The sequence below is a fragment of the Astyanax mexicanus genome, chromosome 15 (genome assembly GCF_023375975.1).
Source record: "Astyanax mexicanus isolate ESR-SI-001 chromosome 15, AstMex3_surface, whole genome shotgun sequence".
Classification (NCBI taxonomy): Eukaryota; Metazoa; Chordata; class Actinopteri; order Characiformes; family Acestrorhamphidae; genus Astyanax; species Astyanax mexicanus.
Window position 1 is genome coordinate 12,562,146 of NC_064422.1, and position 15,352 is coordinate 12,577,497.

General features: G+C 41.5%; 1 protein-coding gene across 19 annotated transcripts in view; it reads left to right on the forward strand.

Annotated features, from left to right (window-relative positions):
• Positions 1-226: 226 nt before the first annotated feature.
• The window catches only part of ebf3a (EBF transcription factor 3a), a 140,513-nt gene continuing 125,387 nt past the window's right edge, over positions 227-15,352 (forward strand). For 5 of the 19 annotated variants that reach the window (XM_022669086.2, XM_022669094.2, XM_022669100.2 and 2 more), the window contains exons 1-7: positions 228-752; positions 1,106-2,146; positions 2,462-2,618; positions 3,126-3,189; positions 3,470-3,525; positions 5,843-5,916; positions 7,628-7,696. In XM_022669086.2, the coding sequence (XP_022524807.1) occupies positions 2,013-2,146; positions 2,462-2,618; positions 3,126-3,189; positions 3,470-3,525; positions 5,843-5,916; positions 7,628-7,696 (554 nt within the window). In that variant the 5' untranslated portion in view covers positions 228-752; positions 1,106-2,012. Of the gene's footprint in view, positions 753-1,105; positions 2,147-2,461; positions 2,619-3,125; positions 3,190-3,469; positions 3,526-5,842; positions 5,917-7,627; positions 7,697-15,352 lie in introns of all 19 variants that reach the window. The other 14 variants (XM_022669083.2, XM_022669093.2, XM_022669098.2 and 11 more) reach the window with 5 other exon arrangements.

Here is a 15,352-nt window from a genome sequence, read left to right on the forward strand (position 1 = left end):
TCCCTCCATCCCCATCCCACCCTCCGGGTCCCTGGATAACCCACATCGGAGTTCAATTTTCGCCCATTAATTCAAAGATTAACATGAACACACACCCTGACAAAAAGAGAGGGAGAAAAAGAGAGTGAGAGAGAGAAAGAGGGAGGGAGGGAGAAAGAGAGAAACACCTTACCCCATATCAAAAATAATATTCACTCTCCTTAAAAAGCCCGAGTTTATTATCAGACAGGCTTGCATTGCTTTGCATTGTTGCATTGCTTTGCTCTGGAACTCGTGGGGTGGACACACAGCATCCCACGAGCATTTCCAGCTTTTTCAGAACAAGATTGCAACCAGAAGTGAGCGTGCGCGTGTGCACGAGTGTGAACGCGTTTGTGCGTGTGTTTGTGTGAGTGTGTGAGTGAGTGAAGAGATAGAGAAAGAGAGAGAGAAAGAAAGAGAGAGAGAGAAAGAGAGAGAGAGAGTGAGAGTATAGCCCCTTGCAACGCTTCACACACTACTTCCAACTACTTTACGCGCGCGCCTTCCTTTATTCTGCAGAGCATCGGAGACTCTTTTTAACGACTTGTTGTTGTTTTGCTGTTGTTGTTGTTTACTGGACGAGATGAAGCTCGTTTGGAGAAGCTAATCCAGGTGTGCGCTGCTGTTGCCGCTTTTTCATAGCGATGCATGGACGATGGTGGTGATTTTACTCTGAAGAGCACTCTGGAAGCGCGCGAACAGCTCACGAGAGCCCTCTGAACACAGCAGTGGTCAGTGTTTGTTTGCTTGTTTGTTACTCTTTAAATATTGTTTTAAATTGAACATAAATGTAGAAAACACTTTGGAAACACTTTTAACTTTTTCTTAGATTTCATTATTGTTTTTTAAAGTTTTTCATTGTTTTCTGTATTTGTGTTTATAAACAAATAAACTGCAGGCCTAATGTTTAGGCAGTTTGCATCTTAAAGTGATTTAAAAAAAGATATGTTTATTTTCTCTATTTGTATTATTGCTGCTATTATTATTACTATAATTATCTATCTGTTTGATATAAGAAACGCTGCAATCACAGTCTCTCTCTCTCTATTTTTCTCTCTCTCCTCCTGGGTAACTCGTGCGACAGGAAGCATCAAGCCCCCCTCTCCACCTACTCCCCCAACTCCTCTACCTCCCCCAGCCCTTCTCCCCCTCCCCGTTTCCCTTATTTGGTGAAAACTCCGCCCCCTTTGCGCGTCACCCTCTGACAGCGCAGCTCCCGCGGGTCTGGAGTTTTGGCTCCCGGGAAAGGTTGCAGTCCTGGGGGAAAGAGGGCTGAGTTTAGTGCGCCTCCATCCAGTCCGCGAGACGCTGAAGGCCCCTCATCATCATCCTCCTCCTCCTCCTCTGTTCTTCTGCTTTCCCGCGTGTCGGGAAAAAACGCGAGCGGCGGCGCAAAAAAACCCTCCATCCCGCGCGTGTCTTTTTTTAATTTTTTGGGGGGAGCCAGAAGTGCTCGATTTTCATCCAAGCTGCACGTGTTTGCTGAACACTTGCTTCTTTTAAAAAAAATACTGCATTTTTTGTTTTATTATTTTTATATCAATTTGTGGTGCACGGGGATGCTGCTGCCGTTCCCGCGGCTCGGGCACGATGGAGCGAGTTTGAGACTGAGAGCATCGCCAGAAATGTTCAGCTGAATATCGCGCGAGACAAAATAAAAAGAAGATAAAGAAGAAGCACAGAAGACAAAAACAACAAGTAAACTACAAAAACAAAGAGCTGTTTTGTTTTTGTATCACTTTTTCACTTTTTCTTCTGCACCGGGATCGTTCATGCCGTGTTGAGGAATCGGAATCGAGGCTCTTCGCGCACTGGGCTTTAACTATTTTTATTTCTTTCTTCTGCCACTAAAAGCCACAAGAAAACTTTCTTCACACGTTGCTCCTCTTCTCCTCTCGCCGCTTGAGCGCGAAGGATACTCGGTTTGAGTGTTATTTGAGTGTGTGGTGTGTTTTTATTTCCTCTTCGTTTGCACCGCACCGCCTGCATTCATGTTCGGGATTCAGGACAACATACCGAGAGGGGGGACGAGTATGAAGGAGGAGCCGCTGGGCAGCGGAATGAACCCGGTTCGGTCCTGGATGCACACGGCCGGGGTGGTGGACGCCAACACGGCCGCGCAGAGGTACCAGAAAACACACAAAAACAAACGCACGGCCTTTAGTTTTCCAATTTTCCATTTCCATCCTAAAACGCATTTCTCAAATCCCACCACTGCTGCCAAGGGTATCAGTTACAGTCTCCCACATGCATCCATCTCTCCACGGGACAGGAACAATTTAGGAATTCGGGAATTCTCCATAGAATATTAAATATAAAAAAAAAAAATACGGGAAAAAAGTATTTATTTTGCATTTCACTCAACTCCATGCTCTCCTGCTTGCTCTCGTTTTAATCGCATTCTACGTTTGATTTTTATTTCTTTTTTGCTTATTTTCAGTGGAGTTGGTCTGGCGCGAGCACACTATGAGAAACAGCCACCGTCCAACCTCAGAAAGTCCAATTTCTTCCACTTTGTGCTGGCGCTGTACGACAGGCAGGGGCAGCCGGTGGAGATCGAGAGGACGGCCTTCGTGGACTTTGTGGAAAAGGAAAAAGTAAGCCACGAGTTTGTGGTGTTTTATGGATTTACAGGGTGTTTAAGAGTGTGTGTTCTCGTGTTACTCATGCTACATACAATTTATCATAAAACTAAGAATAATTAGCTAAAAAAATAAAAAGCAATATTGCATTTTGCGATTACTACCAAAAAACAAAGCATGTAATAACAATGACAATAATTACATTGCAATTTAACAACAACAACAGTAATAATCATAATGAACATTAAATTGATTAATACTGAAAATGAATTAAATTTAAAAAATATATTTTTTAAATTATTTGGACACTTAAAGTTTCTATAATGCATTAAATGCGTGTACATGTACACTCGCTTTACACAAGTAACTCTCATATTCTCATATATCCCTATTTTTGTCTTTTTATAATAGTAGTAGTAATAATAATAATTACTATTATTGTTTACATTGGCTGCTGTAAAAAGGCGAGTAGATTTTTTTTAAACTGATGATCTAATTATTTTAACCACTGATTTTTTTCAGGAACCAAACAGTGAAAAAACTAACAATGGGATTCATTACAAACTACAACTTTTATACAGCAACGGTGAGTCAAAACTCGGTTATATGTGTTGAAAATAGCGCACCGTTAAAAGTATATTTTTATGTCGTTAAATAACGCAAATGATTTTGTCAGTTACGTTTCTATTGTTTATAAATCATATTTGTATTTTTTTTTGTAAATGAGTTAATTATATCATTTATTTATATTAGTTTTAAAGCGCTATTTTTATGTGTAATATATTTTTGTATTATTATGCATTATTTATTTAAGTGCTGTAAACAGTCAAACTCTTTTTTCCCCCTTTGGTATCTCCTATCTTTAGGAGTGCGAACAGAACAGGATCTGTATGTGCGGTTAATCGACTCCATGACCAAACAGGTAAGAGCACGTTTAATATATATTTTTATCGTTTATTATCCCGTTTATTATCCTAAACGACCTCGCCTCTTAAACACTGTAGGGCTGCTTTGTATTTTGGTGCGTTTGGCAGGTTTGATTGAGTGTGTTAAGTGTGTAAGTTCAGCCTAATTTATCGCGGGTTTATTTGAACTTGGCAGGCGGCGTGAGATCAAAAAATAAAATTAAAATAAGCATAAAATACAGCCGCGCGCGTTTGATTCAACCGACCTATACATTTATAAGGGGTTTTGATGAAAGAGGGGTAAAAGCTAAGGTCCTCCCCTTCCCTGTTATCTCTCCCTTTCTCTCTCTCTCCCTCTCTCTTTCGATCTCTCTTATTCAATCACATTTATTATCTGATATGATTTTGGATGAAGTTGATCAGCCTTTTAAACTTTGCACTGTAAAAAAAAAAGCAGACAGATTTTTGAATCCGCATTTTGCAAATAAAAATGATTGGTTATTTAATAATAACCAGATTGTAGCATAATTTATAAGCGATAAGCGAAACATAATAACCCTGGATTGCCTTTGTTTTTCTTCAAATTTGACTTATTCCTGCATTTGACGTATTCTTTGCGATAGTTTTACATTTAATGATATAGCGTTAATAATAACATTAATAATAAATCAAGAGTCTATTATTAGGTTAAAGACTGAGTATGTTGTGGTAGTGAGAGATACACACGCATCCAGAATGAAAGCGTGGGAGAGATAAAGAGGGAGATTTACAGTGTAAAAAGAAATATGTTTTAAAGCGTATCGTTCGTTATTAGAGCCGTTTTGTCGCCACATTTAAGACGAGAATATTAGTTAAATATTGAAATAATAACTCTAATGCGCGGGTATATTGTGGGCTGCGGCCTAATTGGTGTGCGAGTGATCAAAGAGTCAATGGGCCTGAACAACAGCTTTATGGATTTTCAGAGTTTGAATGGAAATAAATCAGAGCAAAAGCAGAGAAAATCAGGGCAACACATGCGCGGGTGCACGAGCGCGGGTGCACGCGTACACACCCTTGGGTCATCTTCTCTTTTGAGAGCCCTTAAAGTGGTGCAAGAGACCAATTTAATATGTTTACAAGTGTGGTCAATTATTATTATTATTATTATTATTATTATTATTATTATTATTATTATTATTATTATTATTATTATTATTATTATTATTATTATTAGAGTAGTAGTAATAGCAAAAGTGGTGATAGTGCGTGTTGTATTTTTCTTTTACTTTTACCATATATACCATGTTTTTGATAATTATTTTTATTTAAAGGCCTGCGCTTTTTATCGCAGATTTTTCACGCGCTTAAAAAAGACTAACATTAATTAACTTCCGTTCTAAAATGATTAATTAATAGTCGCGTGCATCCCCAACTACACATGCATGTATATATAAACACATAAACACTGACGCGCGCACAACGCTTTATAGCATGAATATAATGTTGAAAGAAGAGAGGGAGATATATATATATAGAGAGAGAGATAGAGAGAGAGAGAGAGAGAGAGAGAGAAAGAGAGAGAGCGCACCTCCAGCTCTGCGCCATCTGTTAAAGCCAATGCTCAAAAGTTAGTGAACCGTACAGCGCGTGCAGCTTTTTATCTGCAGAAGAAGAAGAGGAAGAAGAAAAAAAACGAAGGGAGAAATCATTGTTAGCGGCTCTAAAATAAACAGCAGATTGCCCATTAGCACTTTCCCCTCAAATATGTGCACATTAGAGCTCTCGGGTCTTGTGCAGCGCGGCCATCTGCATGCAGGCCATCTAAACCCCCCCAATCCACCCAACACAGCGCCACACACACCCATACACACACGCGCGCGCGCTGCAGCATATGCGGCTTCTCATTCACTAACTCTTATTAATGCCACTTTACTTATCAGCAACACCAACCTGCCAACCAAGCGTGCACACGCACACACACTTTCACACACAGCAGCATCACCCACGTGTTTATACAAATAAAATTATTATTCAGCAATTATTTTTATATTTCATATGATTGCATTATTATTATTATTATTATTATTATTATTATTATTATTATTATTATTATTATTATTATTATTATTATTATTATGAAACTTGTAAAATTGAGCTTTACAAAAATAAATACGCCAGTTCCGTTTTCAAGCTTTATTCTTTAACAATAAATAAATCAAAATAAACATGATTATATGTTTTAGATTTCACTGCATTTTCGCAGTAGGTGCGAGCGCTAATACTCTTTGTTACAACTTCTTAACTTGGTTATTTAAAATATAAAATTAATTTCTTTTTATTTTATTTTTAAAGGCAATCATCTATGAAGGCCAAGACAAAAACCCAGAAATGTGCCGAGTCCTCCTTACACACGAAATCATGTGCAGGTAAGAAAACAGGAAATTCACACAATTCACAACTGTGTTATCTATCCTTGAATGCCTGTGTGTATAATACAAGCACGTGCCTGATCTGACAGGTTTAGTTTGAACGTCTGAATTTGGCGTAATGCAATTCGAATTCTGTCTGAAACCTGGTTTAAGGGTTTTAGAAGAAGCAGAGTGGTATATAGGTGGGGATATGGAGCTAGACGCATGAACGCAAGGAAGTAACTTGGCTGAGAAGAAGCCTGGATGAGCTGTGGATTGGAGGTTGATGATGATGATGATGATGAGGATGATGATGATGAGGTTGTGCGCTGCTTTAGGCTGCTGTACAGGCTTGCTTTTCCGCCTCTGGTCGTGAACAAATCAGTGTATGGAGGGAAATGAAATCTGCGGAGTGATCTGGATTTATCTGGATGGACTGAAGAGGGATTTCCCATCAGGCTGCATGACAACTTGCTTGCATTAAACTCAGTGCACACTTTACGTTTTAATATTATATTTATGTATTTATTTATTTTTTCAGACGCATTGTACTGTAGTAGCATCCAGACTTATTTGTACATTACGAAGAATTACACTGTAATAAGTAAGTAAATAATTAAAATGACTTAAAAAAAAAACAAAAACAAAAAAAAACAAGCTGATAAAACAGTCCAGCTTCGCCCACCACTACCAGCATCCGGCATCACTAACAGGCATAAAGGTCATGCAACGTTGCCAATTTCTGCCATTGCCCACCATTAGTCTCCACTGATGTGTTGCACTCGGGGCTGTGTTTGAAGAGGCATTACCATACTAAACGCATACTAAAGCTCGCGCTCTTTTTTTCGCTATGTGTGCGCTGATGTGCTTCATAGATAACGCGACGTGAACGTGTTGTCGTGTTGCAGTACACAGAACACTCTTTCACAGATGTGTTTTCTTTTCCACTTGAGTCATATACACATACACACACGCACACACAAGTGGAGGTCCGTACACTACTTTCTTTTAATCGCTTTAGCTGTCAGCTTAGAGGAGCTTTACATATTTTCCATACCATATGGTGTTAATTTAGCTCATTTGGACATGTAACCATTATACCAGTGGTGCTTCTTTAAATGCGAGAGACGCATAACGCGTCTCCCCCCCTTCCACTTTTTTTTCCTGTAGCATTTCGGCATTAATTAAAGCACTCATAATGGGGAGCGTGGTCGTCAGGGCCCTCAAAATCTCAAAATGGAGGCATTGGCACATTGTGAGAGATTGATGCATGCAGGCTTTTGAGCCGGTAATTAATAAGTGCCCCACAGAAACGCTGGTTGAAGGTGGCATCTTGCATCCTCTCCAGATATAACAGCTTGACAATTAGAGGTAAACAAAAGGCGAAGCTGTGAAAGTGATCCTCCTGCCTCTTGGCGCACACCCCCCCCCCCCCCCCCCTTCCAGCCTTCAACCCCCCTCTTTCTTCCACAACACACCCCCGTCCTGTCCGCTGCTCAGCACCAAGACAAACATCGAGGCATGCTGTTCCCCATCTACTGGTTTACCCACCACCCGTTTTGCCCTAAAACCACACAGCGTCAGGAACAGGCAGCCAGCAACCTCCGCCTATCTGAATATAAAGGGGATGAGAAAGTGATGGAACTGGAGCTCAGGCGATAATACTTTCATGCCGGCTGCCTTCTCAACTCCCTGTTTGTTTGTTTGTTTGTCTGTATCTCTTCCACAGCCGGTGTTGTGACAAGAAAAGCTGCGGCAACAGAAACGAGACACCCTCGGACCCTGTAATCATCGACAGGTAAGGGCCTGCTTGCTTCCTTCCTTTTCCTTCGTCGCCTTCTTCGTGTTGTTCTTCTCTTCCTCCCCCTTTTAGGAAGTGTGTTTTGGTGTGTAGTACCCATATGAGCTGGGTGGCGCTAGGCCGGGCGCTTGCCTTATGCGTATGAGTGTGCGAGTATGTGTGTGAGTGTATGTGTGTGTGTACGTTTGCCCTGTGCAGGTGGGTTGACTTGGAAAAACCCGGGGGTGTCTTTAGGGACTCTGTAATTGCTAGCTGAGTTGTCAGGGGAAGTAGTTTCCTTAGCCCTTCCTCTCTGCCGGGCGAGTCCTTTATGCCTAGAGAGCGTTTTTTTGGCTTTAAGATTTGCGGCTCTGCCTCCGTCTTCATCCTAATTTGTTAACAAGTGCTTTCTTTATTCACCTCGGTCTCCTCTTCCGCTATTATCTTCTCTGCAAGCAGCAGAGATGCCTGTTCACAGCTTCACACGGGCTTTGTTTCTCTTATAAGGTCCGCAAGACAGTGCGGCAGAGCATTAGCGAAGTGTACATATGTGTGTGTGTGTGTTTATGTATCACTCCCATAGTGCTTCTCCTGGGTAATGAGTAACATTTCTCAGCTGGTTGTTGGCGCTTACATGTTGATAACATTAGCATTAGCGTGCTTAAATACACACACACAGGCTCCTGCAGCACTAGTAATTGATGTTTTTCTTTCACCTTCTTCTTCTTCTTCTGTTTCCCTGTTTAGTTTTATTTCATGTGTTTTTGCGACTCTCTTTTGTGGGTTCTACCTCAAGGTTACAAGTACTCAGCATGTCTTGTAGTGCTTCCTTATCGCCAATTATCTCAGCACAGTGTACACATGTGGGGCAGATGAGGCACAGTGCGCTCGCTGGCTGCTGCTGCTGCCGACGCCACCGCTGCTGCTGCTGTAGCCTGGGCCTCTTGGAGATCATTCAGCTAGAACAAGCTCACCTTGCTCCATAAAGGCTGCAGAAGAGCCATGGACATGTGGACATGCTCGGTGCCAGTAGCAAGGGAGCGAGTCCTGCTTTTTTCCCTTTTTGATTTTTTCCCTCTGTTTGTTTCCATCGTTCTCAGCTCTGTCCATGTCTCAAAGTTAAAACCCAAAGTTAAACTGTCCATCGTGAACTTCCCTGTCCACAGAGTGAGATATTGTGGATTGTAGATTGTGGTGGTAGAAACATGACGAGCCCAGGCGATGCAAAAATATGCACCGCCAGTGGACAGCAATGCTAATGTTTGACTAGCTGAAATAGCTGTTTGCTTAGTGGAGAATGTTTGGTATCTGACAGAGGGAACATCTCTCTTATTAGTAATCAAATAGGGACAACCACTTGCTGCTGTCACTCATGGCTAGCATTGTGTGCATGTGTGTGCGCTGGAGTGTGTGTCTGTGTGTGTGTGTCAAGTGTCGGAAAAAGGGGCTCACTCCCTGGGTGCTGAATTTACGGCGGTGATTGCATGCTTTGAGCTCTGCGAGTTTCCTCCTGTCACACGTCATATGGTTATGATTTGGAAACATTGCTGTTCTACATGATAATGTGGAGTAAATCACTCTGGACTGGAAGAGAGAGAGAGAGTGCTATTGCGCAACGGTGAAGAGAGAGCACTGACATGTTATTAGCAGAAACAGAGCAGCGATAGCAGAACAAGTATTGTAAATTGACCTACAGGCTTGTACTCCTGCAGTGTGGTCTGTTGTCAGTATCATTTGAATGAGGATTATTTACCGTCCTGTGCATCGATTATTAAAGGGATTAACTCGTCCCTGTCGAGTGTAACCTTTTCTCCTGCTGTATCTGCTTTGCTAAACGGAGCGATTCAGGTGACAGGCCTGAGCCATGCTGCGTAACCTTCCAGCTTCTTCCACGTGAACGGGTGAAGCGTTTGAACAGATATGCTGATACGCTGCTACAGCGTGTGAACAGTAATTAGTAGCAGGATGTTTTAATGGAGAGAATTGTGTTACACTGCCCTGTAGCAGAGCAGAGAGAGAGAGAGAGAGAGAGAGAGGAAGAGTGCAGCCCAGACGAGTGCATGTGGGGGGTTTGTTTTGGTTTTTGCGAGCAAAGATAAAACATGTCTCACTTCCTCTTCTGTGGTTCCTGCAACGTCTCGGCCACGCCGGGCCCATTCATCCAAGCAGCCGAGCTTACAGTATATATTTACCTTCAAAGAGGCGCATGCTGAACACTGTACAACAGGGCGTCATTGATATTTAACGCACTGGCTCTTCCCATAAATTGCTTGGCTTTGTGTCCCGGCTAAATAGAGTTGGAGAGATCGGGTGTCTGTGCTTTGTGCTTCAATCTGGCAGACAATGTGTGTAACACAAGTAAAATAGGAAAAGGGGAACAGTGGAGAAGGGATTGAGTCTCAGGGAAAGAGGCCGCGGCAAAAAGGAGGGGATATTGTCGTAAGTTCAAACAGTGGATAAAAAAGCTCACATTTTCATTGTGGGCTGCCTGAAAGGGCCGGGAGTATCGTTTTCATCCGTTCTTTGGGATCACAAAGGCAGACGTGCTTCATTAGCCCACTGCATTGTCTGCGTATCGCTGTTATGAGCAGATGATTTTATCCTTTCGCTCCCAGAAATCAGCAGCCAAGTTGGGGTGGCCTGTAAGAGTGCTGAAATCCTGAAACTTCAGAGAAGAGATTTACCCATTTTTTTAAAAGTTGTTGAGTGTCAGAAATCACATAGCAAGACTGCTTCAATTAAAGCTGCTTAGTTTTGAGTTGGGGCTTAAGTTTTTTTAAGCCTACTTTGCATGATGCTAACTTATCATTGATAACGATTTCAGTATTTTGAGTATCATGGGTATCCAAAACTGTATTAGACAAAACTTACATCAAGAAACAACAACCCAAAAGATTGAAAGAATGAACACAATAAAAGATATATTTGTTCAATCGCTGTGTTCAATTAGTCATTGGACTAAATTCTGTATCCCCTGTACCTCAGAAAAAGGCTACGACACAGAGGTTTGTGGGTATGTAATGACTGGTGTGACTCAAACAGGGATGCCTTCATATGTGCATGTTCAACAGGCGCTTGGAAATAATGGTCTGTGCGGACATGGAGGGAGTGAATCTGGAAAGTGAATGGAGGGATTGTTTAGGCAGACAAGAGAGGGCCGATTACGTTACAATCAAAACATTTGACTAAAGGGGGGGAGTTGGAGAGGGAATGGACAAAAAAGGAAGGCGGGGGGGGCAGAAAGAGGGAATCTCTGCGAGAGTGAGACAGACAGAGAAGGAGAGAAAAGGAAGGAAAGAGACAGTTTTATGTAGCAGTGGGCCATGCTGACCAGAGTAACTCATGATCCATTATCAATAACGCTCTCAGCACCATTTTTTCCCAGATGGCACACGGGCCAGGCGCGCTGCTCGCTGGCACGGGCACGGACAGTAACTGGCACCCTCACGCTCCTGGCATTTTCAATGGAGTTTAGGAGACTTATCATTCCAAATGTGTCCTATTTTCCTGTAGGCAAGCCAGACATCTGTTTATCCTATTTTCTCTTGGACTTTGGTACAGCTTAGGAAAAAAATCGAGGGAGAAAAAAAAACAGCAAAAAAAAGGAAGAAAAAGTTGGTTGCATTTAACAGCTGTTGCAGAAATTCGATCGCGGTGCATCTTTAAATATTTCACCCCCGCATTGGCATAGATTATTGATCTGCAGGGATTTTGAACGAGGGCGAAAAACAGAGAGAGAGAGATATGGAGAGAGAGTGAGATATGGAACACAGGGGTCTAATATAAAGCCATGCATGCTGCATAATCTCTAACCAGACGGGTTAGCAGCACTGCTACATCAGGAGCTAGAGGATTGTGGGTGATTTCTGTGTCTGTATCCGCAGAACTAATAATACCGTCCTGACTCCGCCGCTGATCAGGGCTTTCCTAGCCACCGATCTCCCTTTCACTTCCTGTCACTAAGGTCAAGACGGCCTGACCCTTGGCAGACAGCCTCCCCTCCGCTGAATAATGCATGAGATTGACTTTTTTCTCCCCCCCTTCGTCTTCTATTGTCCGTACACAGTTGTGCGGCGGACGGTTTTAGTCCTATAGCTGCTGAGCCGAGCCTGCACCTGTTCTCCTATTGGGCACTGGGCCGTAATTCGGGCCTGTTGTTGATTTCGTTTAACATTCATTATATTTCCATACGAGAGGGGGGGGGGGGGGGGGGGGGGGTCCGAAACGGATTATGGCTGATTATTAGCAGGCCTCGCCTGAAAGGAAGTCGCGTGCAGGGAAATCCTCACATGAGGTGGAGGAGAATTTCACTTCTTTTTTTGTCTTGTTTGTTTTATCAGTTGACTTCTGATGACCATCCAGAAGCTGTTTACAATCTTTCCAAATCAATTTTTATATTTATGTTGGTCTCTTTCTGTCTCTTTCTGTCTCTCTCTTTTTCTCGACATGCACTTTCTCCTCTCTTTCTCTCTCTGTCTTTCTCCCTCTCTCTATCTATCTCTCTTTCTCCTCCCTCTTCCTCTCTCGGGCGTGCGGATGCTCGATTGCGGCCCTCTCCGAGCTTGGGCTGAACAAATGCCAGCATTTAGAAGGTCAGAGCTTTTGTTGGGGGGGGGTAGAAAGAAAGCGCTATGGAAATGAGTGGCGGTGGAAAAAGAAAAAAAGCCGAGGGACATTAGACAAAAAAATTCAATTCATTGTCTCCCTTAATGTCATTTACATTTTTGGCCGCGTCCCGGGCTGTCGAGGAGGATTTTGGAGGCGTCTTTAATTACATATCAGCGGTGGAGCAGAGAGGGCCGTGTGGCAGGCAGGTGTGTGTGTGAGAGAGAGAGAGGGACCTTGATGCGAGAGAGAGGGAACGCGCGCGAGAGAGAAAAGGGCTTGTTTGGAAAAGCTCCTGAATGGCAGATTTTCACAGACCTGTACGCAGAGTAATTAAGAGAGTGTTAAGTGGAGAGTGCTCTGTTGCTCTCTCTCTCTCTCTTTCTCTCTCTCTCGCTCTCTCTCGTCCTTTCGTTCTGTAGTAAGCAGCAGAGGGATGCTCAGCTGTTACTGTTGCCTCCAGCCATTTCAGCTCTGCCTCGTTTTTCCCTCCCTCGTTCGTTCTCTCGCTCTTCGCTCAGGTGACATTCACGTGTGTGAGCGAGAGTGTGTCGTGTGTAAGTAAGCAAGTGTGTGCATAAGTTCATACCCTGTGTGCTTGTGTCCATGTGTGCCAGGTTGTGTTTTTATAAGACACTATGTGTGTGTGTATGTGTGTGTGTGTGTTTGTGAGAGAGAGAGAGAGAGAGAGAGAGAGAGAGAGAGAGCCTAGAGCTTCATTAGTTCTGATTAATGGGGGAGCAGACAGCAGATATATCTCTGGCCAGGTAACAGCCTCATAGCCGCACTACAGCAGCTGCACAGGTGTGTTCTGCTGCCCTTATTTATGGGGCAGTCAGCAAGCTTTCCGTTACTGTTACCTTACACACACACACACACACACACACACACACATATATATATATATATATATATATATATATATATATATATATATATATATATATATATATATATATATATATATATATATACTTGTTTTTATAAAATTTCAGGATGTAGGGTCACACATAGGTAACTACAAAAAAAACTACAAAAAATAAAAAATAAAAAAAAAATAATATTAATAATGTCTGTCTATGATTTATACTTTATAATATACCAACTTTTACTCCAATTAAATATTTTATATAAACATAAACATATTTCGTAACTTCACATATATACAGAACATATACAGACAAGCAACTACAGTATAATAAATTAAAATACATTTGGTATAATATAACATAATATAATATATCAGCTAATGTATTCATTCTTATATGTTATAATATTTTAAAAATATATATATATATATTTTATATATATGTAGCTATATAGGTAATCTATAGGTAATAATCTATAGGTTTTACAGTGCACAATGTGTATACACAGTATGTGATCTATAACATCTATAAAAGCATACAAAGGGCTATTCGTCTTAACAGTATGTAAAAAACAAACACATACACACTCTCTCTCTCTTTCTCTCTTTCACACAAACTCACATACGCAGAAACACACATATATAAATATATATATATATATATAGTCAGAAAATAAAGAACATCTCTTTCCAGCCAGCTCGCCTACTAAATAAGTCAGGTGATGGCTGAGGCCGTGCTACAGATACACTGACCACTGATAAAGCAGCTAACGCAGCAGTACAGCCCCCGCTCCCTGCGCACTGCATCTGCAGCATGTGTTTTCTGGAGCACTGCCGTCCTACTGGGGGGTATTTGTGTTATTCTAAGAGGTCATTAATGCGGTGTGTGTGTGTATAAGTGTGTGTATAGGCGTGTGTGTGTGTGTGTGTGTGTGTGTATCTGGCCGTGCTAAGCGGCCGCTTGTTTAAGGTGCAGGTGTGTTTTGCGCTGTGCTTTTGAAGCTTCAGTCACACGGCGCTCAGCTCAGGTCGGTCTGATTCTGCCTGTGGCGTGTGAACCTTCTCTGGGAGACGCATGTACAAGGGAGCGTTTGTGAGTGTGTGTGAGTGTGTGGAGGAGTGGATGGGGTGAGATAGATAGAGGGAGTCGAGGAGACAGTCAGAGATGTCAGAAACCCCTGTAAGGGAGTGTGCTGATAGCACAAACACACTACTGCACATTCTTCCACACGGCCTTATCAGCTACACGATAAAAAAAACAGCACTTACACGTCGCTTAGCATTACTGCGATAAAACTACCGCAGTTTTATATATTTTACAGTAGTGATATTTTATAAGAGCTTGTGTTTTTGTAGTGAATTAACCCCTACAACTGCAGACGTGATGCTCAGAAGTGTTCATATTTATGTTAATTATAGGCTTATTATTATGTTATTAAGCATTAATAACAGTTTTTTTTCATTGCTCAGTAATTACTGCCATACTAATGTGTAATATATGTGCTTATAAATATCAAAGGAGTTCTTCAAAGTGCGAATTAGTGCAGTCATATGTCAATCATATGGGTGAACTTAACCTCTTTGACCTGTTAAGCTTATTGGCTGGTCTTAATAAAAGCTTAATAATTACTATTTACTGTAGCTATTATTCTGTTATCACATTCAATATAAAATATAAAAATGGGATTGTTTCTGACTCGATCGCTGTAAATCATGTGTAATGATATGGTTATAAATGTTATAAATGTTAAGCATTAAGGCTTAAGCCATTCACAGGCTTAAAGGAAGCTTTGTTATATCTATTAACTTAAAATACTGAAAGTAATATACGTAATATTGTGTTATAGTGTTATTAAGGTCTGAAACCTGAAACCTGAGTGATCCTTTTTAAAGGTAATTTGAAAATTGGCTCAGACTGAAATACTGTAGGACAACTAACAGAGTTTCTGTGGTTCCTGTTGTGTGTTTTGGTCATGCTGGTGAACTTAAACACCTTATTATAACTATTATAAAGCGTAAAACACATTAATTAAGGCTTTACTACCTTTATAGTATTGTGTAACAGGGCAAAATTCACTTATAAAGTTATAATAATGAGTGCTAATGCAGTTTAATATGCTTACATTGAAGTATGACAGCTTTTTAGAGTTAATTCAGTATGTTAGGACTTTGTGAAGTTGTTTGCAAACTGTCTAAACAAG